The following is a 16,795-nucleotide window of genomic DNA, read 5'->3' as shown; positions in this document are numbered from 1 at the left end:
AATAGAACACAATTGCATCATATCGTTTTCCGATCCCCTATGAACTTGACCCTCCTATTTTTAGCATCACGGTGAAACAGTTAAAAATGTCAATATATTAACATTGTAGCATGAAATTCAGCTATTTACTTGTTAAACAATCTAGAACTAAATTTCAACCATGTAAAGACTAGGTTCCACTTTGATTCTGTATTTAATATAAGCACTGACGAACTGACATGACACTTAGAAGAAAATCCTTTAAAAACTATCGTCCTGCACATTTTGCTTGCACACTAGCACCCTCTGTTATGCATGTTGCGGAGTAGCTTGCATTTGCAGGGTTTTATGCTTTAGGGTTTTGTATATTTGATTGGTTTTCTACTGAAAACTCAAAGCAACAATCGCGCGCCGCGGTGTGGCCATGTTGCGAAACATGCTTTTTTGAAAAATGAGTGTGTTTTGATTGGACGATGGAATTATCGCGAGTGTCTCGTCTGTTTGTCTGTGATATAAGTGTATATTTTTATAAACCTTTCTGCGACGATTTCGACAAAAACAATCGATGTATCCCTCGGTTTTGACATCTCAGCCCAATTAACGAAAGTCTTTCACTAAACGGGCTAAGAGCTTAGTGCAATTAGCGAAAGTTGACTGTATTTGTTTTCAATAAAACTTCCTGAAAATTTTTATGATAGCAAGACCTTTCGTTTGGTGCTAAAACCATTGAAATTGGTTGTGTAGTTCCGGAGAAAATCGTGTCACGTAGTTTTCACATTTTTGCTTATAACTTTTAAACGAAACATCGGACCACGAAACAATTCAATAGTGAGCTAACTGAGATACTAAGCAATAATACCTTTCAAATGAGACTAATAGCGCACAAATCGGTTGAGACATATCCGAGAAACAGGCGATAGAAAATGAGCTGCACACACACACGCACACACGCACACACACACACACACACACACACACACACACACACACACACACACACACACGCGCACACACACACGCACACACACACACACACACGCGCGCGCACACACACACACGCACACACACACACACACGCACACACACACACACACACGCACACACACACACACACGCACACACATACACACACGCACACACACACAGACATTGCTCAGTTCGTCGACCTCTATCGATTGGTATATGTGACAATTGACTCGGATCAACTTCGTGTTTTTCGACCAATTTCTAAACCTTTGTTATATACTATATATAACAAAGGTAAAAATGTGTAATTTTTCAACAAGTGTTTCTTTGGAGTAGTTGATTAATAAAATATAGCACATTTTCTTACACTTTTAGGGTGACATAAATATAAATTTTTGTTTTTTAAACGCGTCTAGAAAATAGCGTCTTCACAAAACATGCAGAATACACTAAAATAAGCAACTTTGCATAATAGTAAAACTATCTATCTCTTACTGGTTGCGAATTTTAATGATTTGTTTAAAAGAAACCCCTAAAATCAAGCAAAGCAAAGCCATGGGTGTAAACGTCCTTTAGAACTTGACCCTTCTTTATACAGACCTCGCAGCCGGTTATTAGAGTACGGGAAAGTGACGGGCTAGGGCAAAGATCTTATTAACTCTGTAGCGGCACCGATCAGTCGAGACTCGAACATACGACGACTGGCTTGTTAGGACTGGCGCCGCTAACTGCGCGGGCCACTTTAAAATCAGTTCTGTTCAAAAATTTTGCACACGATGTTTTCATTGCGGTCCTATGTTCTATAAAGTTATTTAGTAGGTTAAAATATATGTACTCTGAAGATTGTTTATCGCTAGGATGCATATGGATGATAACTAGCACAGCGTTAACAAACAGTAAAATTAAGTTTCGAAGACGTGTCGATTTCTATATGATCATTTCCAGCGAAAAACGCTAAAAAAAGCCATTTTTTACTCGACTATTTTCGATTGGAATTCGAAAGTGATATTTTCACATGCCTTCTTTCTTTCTAATCCTAATATTTGACGAGCAACATTTCAAAAGGTCCAATGTGCAAATGAGAGATTCTCTTTGCGTCTCCTCTCTTACGCTTATTACGGCGGCATAAATGCACTTGAATGCGTCTATTTTGCATGAAACGGTTGCCGCTGTTATTGGAAAGCTAATCATTTAGACATTTGCACATTGGACCTTTTGACATGTTGGTCGATATTTTCATGTTTATCTGTAAGTAAAACATAAAAAGGTTTAACAAAACGGGTCTGTTCTTTTAAAAAGGAGGTACTACCACTAATCGGCACCAAATTTAAGACTTTTGCTTTCTGACCTATAATGAACAATTTGACAAATTACACGGTTATCGGACACTTTGCATGTGTTAGCTCTAATAGATAATTTTTAGATTTCACATCTGAATAACTTGAGAATGGCTGGGCCTAGAAACAGTTTATTTAAGAATTTAGTTCAAAATGATGCGTATAGAATTTGACTCTGTCCGTTTTATGAGAATTACAAATTCAAATACAAATCAAAAATAATATTTGAGCTGGAAATGCCCATATCAAATGACATATAAGATGGTATAACAAAGGTTTCTTTCACCACTAGGTGGATTAAATCAGGTTTTTTTCCTCTATGAACTCATCACTGCGACCAGTATTGATCTATTGTGATATCGCCCGGGTGTTTGCTGTATAACTTGCACTGCATTTTTTTTGCAATAATCGTTATTGAATGAGCGATATGCTTATTAAATTTTGTGCGTGCTTGCGCGTAGTGGGGTTAACGGTTTACCCTTCCTTCAATGCTACCTACTTTATCCACCTTGCTCCTCAATGCCAGTGCTGTCTCCAATTACAGCCATCCCTGGCGAGGCGGACCAGTACATTTAACTATAAGAGTGACTCTTTGCACTGTTAAGAGTGCTTTTATAGGGGTCATATAGAATTGGGCATGAAGGAAGGGTAATGAGGGGCCTGAGAATTAACCCATGCTAAAGTCACTTGACATCGAATGGCCTGATCCTACCAAGATTCGAACCCACGACCTCAATTTGTGGAAGCACGAAGTAGGCCGGGTCAGCTAATCTATCGAATAAAAGCTGAAGATTAAGTTCCGAAAGCGAAATATAACACCGGGTGGTTGCTTCGCTTTGGTAGAAGCAATTAAAAAAAACAATTATATCTATTTTTGATCAGAATTTTATATCTTTGTTAAATGTGAAATATACAATGCACTAAGCATTAACAATTTTAAATAAAAAAGCTTTTGACTAAAAATTATTTCCCATTTTTTGAATCAACTTCTTAGAGTTGACTTGACTTCTTAGGCAAACTTAGAGTTTGCCAGCAAATGTTCTGGCTACACCTCTGACCTACATTCTGCTTTGCGCTTACCTTACGTTTTTTGTTTATTTTGGAATCGATTATAAAAACAGGAATCAATTCTAAATTGTATATCTGCTGTCTTCTGAAGTAAAACAGTTGTGTTCCATTTGGTTTTCAAAAGAAGAAAATTAGAACATTAATAAAGTTCATGCTCCCTGATTTCATATTCTTAATTTATATACAACATTTTTTAATTTGGACACGTGGTTCCGGTTCATATCACCAAAATCGGATGTGTTCGGAAATGTTCAAAGAATCGAAAAATGGTAAAACTTACATAGGTAGGGTAGGGTGGGGCAAGACGGGTCACGGCGCAAAATAGGTCAGTTGCATTAACATGAAAGTTTTAGCTTAATCCAAGCCAACGATTTTTTCATATAGTATGTTCTTTTATAATCATTATAATTCGTAACTTATCTTTTACCCGTTTTCGATAGAAAAATTTGAATGTAAAATCGCTGCATTTCTTACGCGATATATGAAACGATGCAAAACGAAGCAGATCCAATATGCAATTCGTCAGCAGAAAAAATAGTAATATATTTTTTGTGTGCTCTTATCATTTCTAAAATCACATATGATAACAAAACTAGTTGAATACTACAAAAGTTTTGAATAAACATGTATATTGTTCTACCAGATCAATAGGGGCAAGATGGGTCACATTGAAAAAGACTTGTGTGGCACCCTATGTTTGTCCATATATCTATATTTTTGAGTTTCTTTAATGTTGTTATCAAATAAATGACTAGTTTTTAGTTGGCCCGGCATATACTTCATCGGCAAAGCAGTTAATGCGGCAAAAGGTTAATTTTCCTTTTCCTTTTTCCTTTTTTGTCTGATGTAATTTTTACTTTAATTTATTTTTGTCGCCAATTTTGAAATATATAAGCCGTTTTTCTGCAGTAACAATGAATAATTTTTGTTTCTGTAAAAAATCATAAAGGGTTTCGATAAAAAAAATTCGCTTTTTGTTATGTGACCTATTTTGCCCCGCATTTTGACCGATCTTGCCCCGTACATTTTGAGAGCCTAAAATAATATGTCTTTTAAATGTATTCACAAAAAATATATAGTCCTCGAAAAATCGGACTTGTGATTTTTTCGGGAGAGATAATTAGTGACTCCATCTAAATAAATGATAATCGGCTTAAAATTGAATTCGTAGAAAAACGCATCGGGTACTTTCCTTAGGTGACCCGTCTTGCCCCACCTGACCCTACTAGTTACATTTTACAATCTGTATTATCGTCTTTGAAAAACAAAAGAGGGAAGTAGAAAAAGTAAACCCCTACTCCTACTGCGAAATTAGACAATTGAAATGACTAAACCCCGTGTGAAAAGTTATAAAAAAGTTGTATCTTTACTGGGTCGTTGGATTTTTTTACTGGGGGAAAACAATAACAAACGTGCAAATTCACCAACAGCAACAACAAATCGCGCGACGGTGTGTGCGCAAGGTAAATGACAGCAAACTCAATGATAATAAATGATGAACATGACAAAAAGATCAGCTGTTGAGTACTGTTGCACTATTTGCAAAATGGCTGTTGCTCTACAACACAGTTTAAACAACCTATTTTTGTGCTAATATATTTATTTTGGATACGTAACGCTGTAAATGCACCGATTTGCTGTTTAATGTAAATCAAACTGTAATGTCGTTGCGTTTACGATTTATAACATTGTTAAATACTACTAATTGGCGCCATTTCTTCCAGTTGGAATATTATACATGAATACGATTCTATATTACACATGATTTATATATTACACACTTATTCTTACTGTACATTTGGGCTAAAATGCGTAATTTAATTTTATCTCATGTGACGTACTTTATGTATTTGTTTGATTATCTTATACTTTTGGGCATGTGCTCGATTTTGGTACCAAATATTGATTACATAAAGAGTATCAGGGGCGGATAATAATATCTATCAGTAAATCCATACTAGAATCAGCAACTGCTTAGCGGCGCCTGGAATTGTAATAGAAATGGAAAGAAATCCATTATTAAGGTATTATATTGTATGAAATGTCAAGCACTATTATAGCAAATGTCTTATCCAATAGGAATTCTGTTTTATATTAGGTATTTATTTTCTATAATATTAAACGCATACTCTTGCCATTAATGCCTATCTTAAAATCTGATATGAGATATTTTTATTCGCTTAAGATACTCAACCAAAGTAATAACTTTGACCAACTATAGCTGAACTAAATAAACAACATTTCAAAAACGGTTAATTCTGCACATCATGAAAACCAATTAAAGATTATATCATAAAATCAATTAAAGTTTATAAACCCTTCTTCAACATCGGGCTCGATTATTGATCAAAATCGTGGATCTTATCAGACTGATTACGCGGTATATCAATGTAGGCTTACGTATGCATTCATATTTCTAAGTTAAATATACAACATGGCCAATCACTAGTGATGACATTTCAACAATATTTGAGATATAGCGTGTAGGAAACAATTTACACTAATTGAAATTTAATTTCACAGGTGTATTTCATATATATTACACATGGTATGGTGCTTTAACATAAATCAGTATTTTCCTAATATGGTTGGTGTTAAGGCAGACCGAACCAAGTGACAAAACTCTGATTTCGAGAAAAACGCGTTCAAAGTTTGCTGCTCTGTATGGTATCAATCGTTCAAAATCATCTCATAACTCTGGCTGTTTGCAACATTCATGTAGTCTGATTAAAGTAAAATGTAGCTTAGAAATTTGTTGATTGTTTGCTGTCATTAACACATTTTTTTTAGTTTTGCGACTTGGTCCGGTATGACTTAACACCGACCATATGCACATGGATGAATCGTTACAATTTGTGAATGGTGATCTTCAAACCTAAAATTATTCTGGTTGGTTTGAACGTATTTTCTTTTAGATGTTGCTTTATATAAATCTGTTGCTGGCGTCATTAGTTAGTTAATCCGTAAGGAAACTTGCGTTGCAAATTACAATACAATAATCAAGTAGAGAACATTTTCCTATGAGGGCTATTTATGCACTTTACTTGATATAGACAAAGCTGCATTCCGGTTTATTAACACTGGATTGCCACCTACTTCTTTTAAATAAGTTTTGTCTTTAATTTATGCGTGAAATACTTATATAGGTTTCTACAAGCATAGAAAATCAGTGAAGCTGGTCACAAAGTACGCAACGTAAAAATTACAGTTTTTGACCTCCTCCCTCCCCTATGTAACAAGTAAAGCTTGGCCTTATCCCCCCCCTTTCTCACCCCCTTTCTCACTCTAATTTAACAAATTCTCTAATTTTAGGACATGATCGAAACCTTCGAGGCTTGAAAATGAAATTTGACACTCAGATTGGCATTCAGGTGCGGACATGCTCTAATTATATAATCAATTTTGACGAGGGAGGCCATGGAAAGCAGCGAATCTGGAAAATCTTCCAGTGTCAGTGATTGATAAATTCTAAAGCTTGATACTCATATTGATATTGGTTTATATTCTGTCATAAAATGGTCGTAGCGATGGATTGTACTGGAGCTGCTTTCAAGCAAATGGCCATATCTTAATTGTTTCTTGGATTTTCATTTCATTTCAATTGTTTGGATTTTCATTCTCCCTTCAACAATTGACTGACAACCGATTTTAGGTTTTGGACATAATATGAATGGTAAATGATGAATTTCCATAATAGGGAAACTTACAAATTGACAATGGTGATGTCGCTGCCTTTACTATTTCACTGGTATGCGTTATGGTGCACCTCACAAATAAGGAATGTGTATAGAAATATGCAACACAAACAATAGAAATAACATATGTTCATGTTTGAAACATTTCCAAGTTTCATTTCATCACGTAAATATAAATTTCCTTGGAAGTCGACAATTTGATCGGTATGAGTTTACTTTTGTTAGCAAAAAATATAAAAATGTACTGCATGATAGAAAAAAATACATCAAAAGTAAATAAAGAGTAAACCAATTTTACCATATAACTTAAATAAGATAATTTTTTGATCTATCGTTAGGTATATAGATAAGAATTATACTAAAGGGCAACACAAATAGGGGGCACCGCAGCCGCAAGGTTACCGAGTCAGGATTGGCGAACGAATGGGTGTGGGCTCAAATTTTAGTACGGGTTAATCAATTCTTAGGGGCCCACTCATTATCGTTCTATCAATTCTACCTTTTGATCGTACAAAAAGGTCATTCTTAGTTAGTGTAGTGGCCAAAGAAAACCCCCGCCTATAACTGGACATAGTACTGGCTCGATGAACGAGCGGAAGGCAGCGTATAAACCCAACATATAGCACACCATGATCATTTAATAAGCATATCGTTTACTCAACAGCAATTATAGCAAAAATAAATGCAGATCAAAATACAACGGGCAATATAATCATATATCAATATGATCAAATATGATGATATAACAGTGTATGGTGTGGTCGCGGTGATGGATTTACACAAAAAAAAAACCACAACCCTTACAATTATTCCAAACCTTTTTAACACATTTTAAAACAAGAATTTTATTTAAAAAACATAAAGCTCAGCTGTCTGGAATATCTGTGTATTGGCATTATTAATGATAATTTGTAAACAAGAGGCAATAATATCAAACTTCAAGTAAAACCCCATACCCAGTGTCCTAATAATGAATAAGATATTATTACATGTATGCAGTAGGTAGTACTTACGATGGAATAAGAGGAGCGGGTAAAGCTTGTCCACTAGGTCTGCCTTGAGGCAAGGGAGGTGCACTACCTCCTCCAGGCCTATTTGGAATAGCTGGTGCAGGTCTCGCACTTGTCGGTGCTGGTGGTGGACCCCGTCCGGCGGAGGCAGGAGCACCGATCGATCCCAGTGATCCCTAAAAAAATACATGAAAGTTTAAATATGACGCAATCTCCTTTGTGGTTTTATGGCATGTTCGAAACAATTAAATACTAAGATTATTTTGAAATGCGTTGCTGTTTTTGGTCTTTTTCGTATTACATTTCGCATACTTTGTTTTCTCAATATTATCTAATCTGGGCACCAACTGAGCTCCAGCGTTAATATATTTTTCGATAAAAAATAAATACAGTGGGATCTCGGTTAACTCTCAGAAAAGTTAATTGTTCGGAATAGTTGAGCGAATATTTAATTAAACAATCTCTACTTAGTTAAGGTCAAGGTCAAGCGGAATCAGTGAACTTGCTCACTGCACTGCACTTGCAAAATACCATTAAAGTCTAAAATGGAAGTGATGGAATACCCTGGACTTGGTGGTCAGCCTTTGGGTGAGTACTCCCGATTCGCGGATGGGAGTGGAAGCTAAAAAGAAACAGAGTCACCCTGACTCTTATTTAGTCTCTTATGTGGGCGGAGTTCTTACGATTCTATATCCACTCAATCTTGGGTTCTAGCTTTGGAGAACTCTGTCTCGCATGCCAGCCAGACCACCTTTTTCTTACCACGGTCTAAAAATCCCATTTCTTCTTATTTTCTCTTTTCAACCTCGTCTTCCACAATGCATTAATGTGTGTGAGAGAGAGACAACGATGGTATTACAGGTCATTATCAGAGGATAGAATTTCGGATGAAGATGAGCTCCCGAAAATAGAAATAACGTGAGAATTACACGGAACACACACGCCATCCAATGCCTTGCACACCAGGGAGAGAAACTAGGACCACCACCCAAACAAGAATAGTTGCAGCTGAATGGCTCAGGACACTATATCACACTTAAATTTTTTTACCGAACTCTGAGCAGCCGAAAGTTCGGTTAAATTCGATGGTGCTAAACGAGGTTTACGAATCATTAGTAATGTTTGGCATAATAAAAAATTTTTATGGAGCATTCTGCTGTTAGAGGATCTGACTTCGCTCGGGAAACCACCAGTAAAGCGAGGCAAAGATGGGTACACTTGATGGAGACAAGGCAATGACGGCTCTAATGGGAATGGGAACTGCTGTTGAATTGAGGTAAAATTCATCATAAAAGGGTAAGAGCAACGGAGTATGAGCACCCGAACAACAGGTATGAAAAACGTATATGTTTATCTCTTAGCTTCAAACGTCTACTATTTTAACCATTGATAACAACCCAAGTAGCACAATATAGGTTCATTTAGTTAAAGCAACCGAATTACGACTGAAATTAGTCATATTTCGATTACTGCAACAATTTTGTAGCAACCGTGCTAGTAGGGAAGACTGATACATGACTATATGACCAAAACTTGAGGCTGCCTGATCTTGGAACCACCAGAATCAATTTGCTACTGGCGGTGAATGGATCGTCATATTTCAAGTGAGCGGTGAAAGGGATCATGAGATTGCATTACTTTTTTTCGTTTCCGGCACCTCTAGCTGCTAAGGAACACATTTTGATTAATTAAAAGTTTTGAACTCTTTTAATTAATTCTAGGTATTTGCAATGGCAAAAGCGAAGACAGAAAAGAAGGCGAAATCCGCCATCAACGAAGTGGTGACCCGCGAGTGCACCATCAACCTGAACCGGCGGTTGCACAAAGTCGGTTTCAAGAAGCGATCACCACAGGCCATTAAAATTGTTCGCAAATTCGCCGAGAAGGAGATGGGCACCACCGATGTCCGCATCGATATCCGCCTGAACAAGGCTATCTGGCACCGCGGAATCAGGAACCCACCCTTCCGCATACGCGTGCGCCTGTCTCGCCGTCGTAACGACGACGAAGATTCGCCCAACAAGCTGTACACCTTGGTCACATACGTTCCAGTGCCCACGTTCAAGGAGTTGCAGACGGAAAATGTTGAATCGACCGACGATTAAACTGTAAATTATTTACACCTAGGATTATGGATGATTCAACGTGAGTTTGGAAAGAGTGTAAGAAAAAAAAAGTCACTATTATGAAATATTTAGAAACCAAATATGTTTTTCTTGTAAACATAATTGTTTTCTGTATCTTATGACGCAATGGACCTCAATTTAGATTTGCTATGGACAAACTAAGCTAGAATCGTTTTTAAATGAGCGGTAGATGGCGACCATACGGTATTTCAAAATCCAAAGATGTCCCCGGAATCAAGTACCGGATGTTCCGGAACATCGGTTCGGTAAAGTAGCCATTTGGCTTCTAAATGACCTAGTTTTACTTCCATCAGTCTTTTTCGATCAAGCCGATGTGATGTCATGTGTCGCAAGATGAGTTATCCTAAAATACAAAAATGTCCCCGAAAACCGGGTATCGGATGTTCCGGGACCAATGCTGATGTGGCCATTTGCTTTCAAAATGTCTTTGTTATGCTTTCAATAGTCTTATGTTATCAATCAGATGTAATACGGCGTGTCGCAAGATAAATCATCCTAAAATTCAAAATTGTCCCCTAAAACCGGGTACCGGATGTTCCGGAACCGACGCAGAAGTGGCCATTAGTCAACAAATGTTCCCTAACATACCTTCGGTGCCAGTTTTTGGCCATACCTTTCAAACGAGATGAAGAAAATGAAATTGGGATTGAAAATGGATGAATGAGAGCAATTTCAAAACCTGGGTCGTTTTCGACCCCAATACATAATATGTAACTTTTTTAATGCATTAGGAAAGTTAAACTTGTTATTATAACCATTCATTGAAATTGTACATTAAAGTAGGTTTATTCTGTTTGCAAACTATATTTCTTTTCTGTATTGGTCCTTTTAATTAATATTAATATTTTAATTAATATTTCGGAAAAGTTAATTGGCCGGATCCTATTTCGACTAACTTTTTTTCGAGAGTCCGCTGTAGTAAGCTTTGCATTATGTAAAGTACAGTGTCTCCACAAAAGTTATAGAACACTGTAAAATAAGCAACTTTGCTGTGCATAGTAACTATCTATCTCTTACTGGTTGCGAATTGTAACGATTTTTTATAAATGCAGCGAAAATTAAAAAGTTGAGATATCGAGCAGCGGTTACGTCACAATTTAGATAAGTAATATTTACACGTCAAAAAATTCACCCAAATCGATCCTCTAGATACTGCGCTACACGCACAGTCGCTGAAAACATATGATTTCGAGGAGAGCGCGTTTAAACTATTGTACAGCACTGCACTTCTCTTCAAGTGATCCAACAGTTTTACTGTAAATTCTCAACGAGACCACGTACCGAAAAATACTATGGGCTTAACATTTCTAAAGATAAAAGCCTTCTGAAAATGCAAAACAAACAAGTTTTTCGACTTTCCAGTGAGGGTCCCCCTTAAATATCAATCCTGCCCAAGAACTTTGCACACGATTTTTTGATTGCTTTCAACTTGAAAGTTTCAAGTATTCTACAAATCTGTCAGTATAATACATATGCATGTATATGTGTTGATGATAACTACCATTACTGCCTATAAATGCATAACAGTCCCATGTGATTTTCACCACTTTTGAGATGAGCCTGGGAATCATCTTTAAATTGTTTATGCTTTCAATATTTCAAACAGTAATGTTATGTTTGTTCCCAAAATTTTGAAAAAAATATGAAACTATGTCAGTTACAAGTTACAAATAAACGCATAACAGTCTCAGTAGTGAAAATATAACAGTAAACATCTGCTTTTAGAAAATGCCTGGACCGATTTGACTGAATAAATAACAAACGTAGAGTTTTGTGACCTAGAAGAATTCTATTGAACGGGGTCAGTCCCGGCGTAGTGGTTAGCATTCACGCCTCTCACGCCGAGGACCCGGGTTCAAATCCCAACCCCGCAGAAGTCACGAATGACCCAAGCTGGTTAAAGTGACTATAATCTAACAAAAAAAATCTATTGAACAGAATTTGGATCGGATGTACGATTCCGAAGATATGTCCGGAACAACACGTCCGGGAATGTTCCGGATCGGGGATCAGTTTCTGAATTGAGCTAAAGTACAACAAATGACATCTTTAAGTACTCAAAATTGCAAAAGTAGCTCATTTGTCGACATATAAAGTGTCCAGGGTTACATTGGCCACAGCTGGACACATTCTAGGAACGTTCCGAATACATCCAGGAAAACGGACAGTTGCTCACTTAAACCAAACCCCAGAATGTCACCCCGCTATTAACTCAAAACAACAAAACATACAAAGGAAGACATTTTTTGATTGCTTTGGAATATTATACAAATTTATCAGTATATTACATAAACATGCATATGTATTGATGATAACTATCATAGTGTTATCAAAAAGTTGAGTTCCGAAGGCGTGACGAATTCTAACTCAAATGATAAATGAGATGGTATAACAAAGGTTCTTTTCACCAATAGGTGGATTAAATCGGGTTTTTATTCAAAAAGTTGTCGAATACTTCATTGAGCTAAAATTTCTTGTTTAGTCGCAATCATTTTTGTCCGTCTAAAATCGCTTCCTGGACCGTAGTGCACTGGAGAATGGAAAACTGTTGCACTTTTGTATTAGAGTTTTTATTTTGGGGGCGAATTTAAAATGCGACACATTTCATATTATTTAATTATTTAGTCATCAAACCTATTTCTAACTGCTGACTTTGGAGAGGTTTCCTTTGGATTTTTTTAGTTACAAAATTTTATTCGATTCTGAAAATCAAACCCCGTGGAAGAGTTGATGCATAATCCACCTTTAGCCAATATCATTTATCAAATATTCAAACCAAAAAATATCCCACAGTTTAGTTATTCTTACCTGTTGCAGAGGTGGATTTTTTCGAGGGCCACCAGGGCTAGGAGGTGATAACCGAGGGTTATCTAAACCGCTTGATAACCAGTCATTTTTAACAGGCGGTGGTACAGGAGTGGTGAATGTGGCCATTGAAACATCACCTATTAGTAGTTATTATAACAAGAAAAAACAGTATATTAGTGAAACAGTCTATTTAGTACAACCTTCTTATTGAATAGTAAGTATATATATATATATCTTATATCTTATATATAAAAATGGATTCTGTCGGGATTTTCCTTACATAATCGAAAACTACTGAACCAATCGGCGTGAAAATTTGCATGTAGAGGAATGTAGACCCCCGTAGAGATCACGTCTATCTAGGTTTATTTGTTTCCCTAGATCTACTGACCTCTATTACTTTCCTTCAATTGGGTCACCCTTGCGAAATGGTACTTCCTACGAAAAAAATTTCCGTGAAATGGTACATTCCGCGTAAGGTTTTTCGCGAAATTGTATTCTGCGAAACTCTATAGCTGGAGAGATTGGCTGCACGGTCAGCAATGGACGCATATTCGGTCGCTCCGTGTGTTTTTCATTATCTTATGGGTTTTTTTCCTAAAAGAAATTTCGTAGGAGTTGACGAAATCGTTCGGTTCGTTATATGGTGCGTGAGTGAAGTGAATTCTGCATTACAGGATTTAGAATTGCTTTGAAAATTGGCTCTGAAAATATTGCTATTCAGCAACTTGCGTTTGGTGTTTTTTTTTATATAAAGTGCGTGGAACTTATGGAAAAAGAACCGGTGTACAGTGTTCAGTTGGTGCCAGAATCAACCAACCAAGTGCAAGTTGAACATGAAGGGGATTCACGTGCAATTCTGCATGAAAATACAGCTTACAGAGTAAATGCAAACATGCATCAGGATTCATTTGATTGAGCTAAGTTGATTGATTTCATTTGTATATTTTATTTTATTTTATTTTGCTTTGATCCATATGTTAATTTTTTCGTTTTTTTATTATTGTGGTGAGCGGGTTGACAGGGATAGGGTTGAGAGCTGAGGCTGAATAGCGGGTTCCCATGATTTGACGAATTGCATTTCGTTGGGTACTGGGTCCGGATTGTGAACAGTTAGAGCGGGAGTTCTTTTTTGTATACTGAACCCAAAATAAATGAGCCGATGTCCGGTTTGTTTGATTGAAGGGCTTGGGCCCTGTTGAAGTGTTGGTCGTAGTCCTTTGCAGTGCGAGCTCGCCGTTGGATTTTGGGTGTTCACTGCGCTGCTCCGTCTAGTTAATGACCTCTGTAGTTGTCGTCTATCGTGTTCGTGTCGCGTGGCGCGCATACACTCTCGTGTTAGTTTAGATGAAGGCGCTGCTATTCCGAAAGTTTGTAGCAGTGGAACGCATATGTGCGATATAGATAAGATCTGGAACAGCGCTATAACTGAAATGCCCAGCAAGGGTTGCCGATTTCTCAAGTGTTTGTTTATTTTGCTCAGGGTGTATTATGAATACTCTTCCTTCGATATATACTCAAAATCAATTAATCAGACCAGAGCAGTCAGATAATTGCATGTTTGTCTTTCAAACGGCTCTTGCGCGTAAAATTTTTTTAGCAGATCGAGTAGATAAAAGGTAATCTTCATCGTAGATGAAATGATTCCGTGCGTATATTAATATCTGAGTCTTTCATTACTACCTCGCGACGGCTGAATAACCAATACCATTCCTACATCGTACGCGTGTCGAATTATAATGATCGCACCACTCACCTCGGTGGATCAGGATCAATACCTTTCCACTAACATCAACCCTCTCCTGTGACTCTTGTGGATGATGCAGAGGATTCCTCGGTCTCTAGTAACAACAAAAGTCGAATTAACATTCCTTTCCTTCCTAAATTGACCTGCATGGGCGTGGCCAGCTTTGCCATTGATCACCATATAGAGTTGGACTACCAGAAGATGCACACTGAGAATGATTGCTACACCCAAGCATCATTTTGATGGTTCTTTGTGCAATTTCAGCTAGTCGAGATCAATCGCGGGCAACTCACGGGCGGTCAAACTATGCTATGCTAAATTGTATTCTGCGAAACTCTATATTCCGCGTTATGGTCAACCGAGAATTGGTGTTCCGCAGAATGGTATTCGGCGAAATGGTTTGTAATGATGGCGAATATTTAAATGTTATCCGCTTTATTTTATCAGGCTAAGCAATGAGGGGAGTTGTTTTCTACTTTACTGTGAGGAAAATTTGTATATTAACCCTCTAGTTCCCAACCCTGCCAATTGGCGGGCTTCAGGAAAATCGTTATAAATCTACGATGCTTATTCGTGATATGTTGGTATCCACTGATACCTTCTCATTATAGTCTAATCTAACTATTCGCCTACTTAGCTTCGAGGTACGATGCTGGTCTAACAAGCCAGTCGTCGCATGTTCGAATCTCGGCTAGACGGTGCTTGCTTGATAGAGTCAGTAGGATCGTTACACTGGCCCCGTAATTTTCCTGTACTCTAAACAGCCGGCTGCGAAGTCTGTCGATAAAGAAGGGTAATGTCTAATGACGGTGTAAGCCCACGACTTTGCTTTTTAACTATTCGAGTGGTTTGTTTGTTTTATTACGTTAATTTGAAACAAATATTTCGAGCGAAACTTGAAAAATGCCAGAAAACTGAGAAAAAAATTATTTTGCTCTGCAGAGTGAAATTCAAATTGTTGTAAATTGCTTATTTCTTGGAATAAATGAACAAAAAAATTGTTGGTGAGTAGCTGATAAGTTGTACTTCATGGTAAAAAAGGAAATTTGCGATAAAAAGTTTAGGAACTGGTCGATTTTTATCAAGGAACTGACCCCGCCAATTGGCGGGGTTGGGCATTGACGTCAACTTTTTTTTGGTAATTTGACAACGTGATGTTTCCATTGTATTTATTGATTTTTTCGAATTTAAGCTAAAAATAATTGTTATAGGCCTTGTTAGCTTCTTTTATATGCCTTGAAAAATACACAAACATGCAGTGGCATTAAAACGGAAGGGGAATTTATAGGACTTATCACCTAATTTTCAGTGCGCCTTTTTGACGAGCTGCGCTTTACAGCTATACAACAAAACATTTTTGCATTTTATGGTATTTGAAAACCATAATCCTATAACCAAGAAACAGATTCCATGAAACCCGGCGAATTTTGCTGCTTAACGACAAAATCTTGATAAGCAAGACAATTATTCAAAAAGGGATCTATCACAGACCATTTTAACCGCAAATTTTAGTCTAAACCGCTTAATAAGTTTGTGTTAATGAACAAATTGAGTGAATTACCAGTCGATAAAAGATTGTAGTGAACAAATGTGTACAACAAAAATGAAAAACCCAATTTATCAAACAAATCACATAAATGAGGATTTAAGTTTCATGTTCTATCAGACTCTAATGGTTTTTCAATGGTTACAAGCAATCCTGACTTGGGAGCAGCTTCTAATGTTGTTGTTCGCCTTTCTAAAATTTTACCGGATCTTTACACGGACAATGACTATAGACAACGATGAAGTGGAAGTGGTTGATGAGTTTATATTTGGGATCTTTGGTCACCGCCGACAAACTGGAAGTCAAGTCTAGTTTTCCTCCGCAAGACGCTTCGATTAACCCCTCTAAGGTCTACTGCATTTTTAGCACCGCAAAATTCACTAAAATGGCCGTAACTTTTGTATCTTTCAATATTTTTTCACCAAATTTGGGAATTTTCCTGAAAATATTTTCTATTTTTATAATATCTATAGATAATAGTCATATGGTCCC

General features: G+C 37.1%; 2 protein-coding genes across 4 annotated transcripts in view; one reads left to right on the top strand and one right to left on the bottom strand.

Moving 5' to 3' along the window:
• Window positions 1–16,795, bottom strand: part of LOC128743795 (dynamin) — a 115,130-nt gene that overhangs the window by 18,682 nt on the left and 79,653 nt on the right. For 2 of the 3 annotated variants that reach the window (XM_053840460.1, XM_053840461.1), the window contains 2 exons: window positions 13,011–13,147; window positions 8,059–8,231 (listed from right to left, as the gene is read on the bottom strand). In XM_053840460.1, coding sequence (XP_053696435.1) covers window positions 8,059–8,231; window positions 13,011–13,147 — 310 coding nt within the window. Of the gene's footprint in view, window positions 1–4,943; window positions 5,335–8,058; window positions 8,232–13,010; window positions 13,148–16,795 lie in introns of those variants that run through there. The other variant, XM_053840462.1, reaches the window with a different exon arrangement.
• LOC128743796 (60S ribosomal protein L31-like) lies at window positions 9,701–10,206 on the top strand. The gene has a single exon (XM_053840464.1). The coding sequence runs from the start codon at window positions 9,786–9,788 to the stop codon at window positions 10,158–10,160; it is 375 nt and encodes a 124-aa protein (XP_053696439.1). The 5' UTR covers window positions 9,701–9,785; the 3' UTR covers window positions 10,161–10,206.

This window comes from Sabethes cyaneus, chromosome 3 (assembly GCF_943734655.1).
Source record: "Sabethes cyaneus chromosome 3, idSabCyanKW18_F2, whole genome shotgun sequence".
Lineage (NCBI taxonomy): Eukaryota > Metazoa > Arthropoda > Insecta > Diptera > Culicidae > Sabethes > Sabethes cyaneus.
The sequence above is the reverse complement of the archived record's forward strand: the minus strand, read 5'-3'. Positions and strand labels throughout refer to the sequence as shown.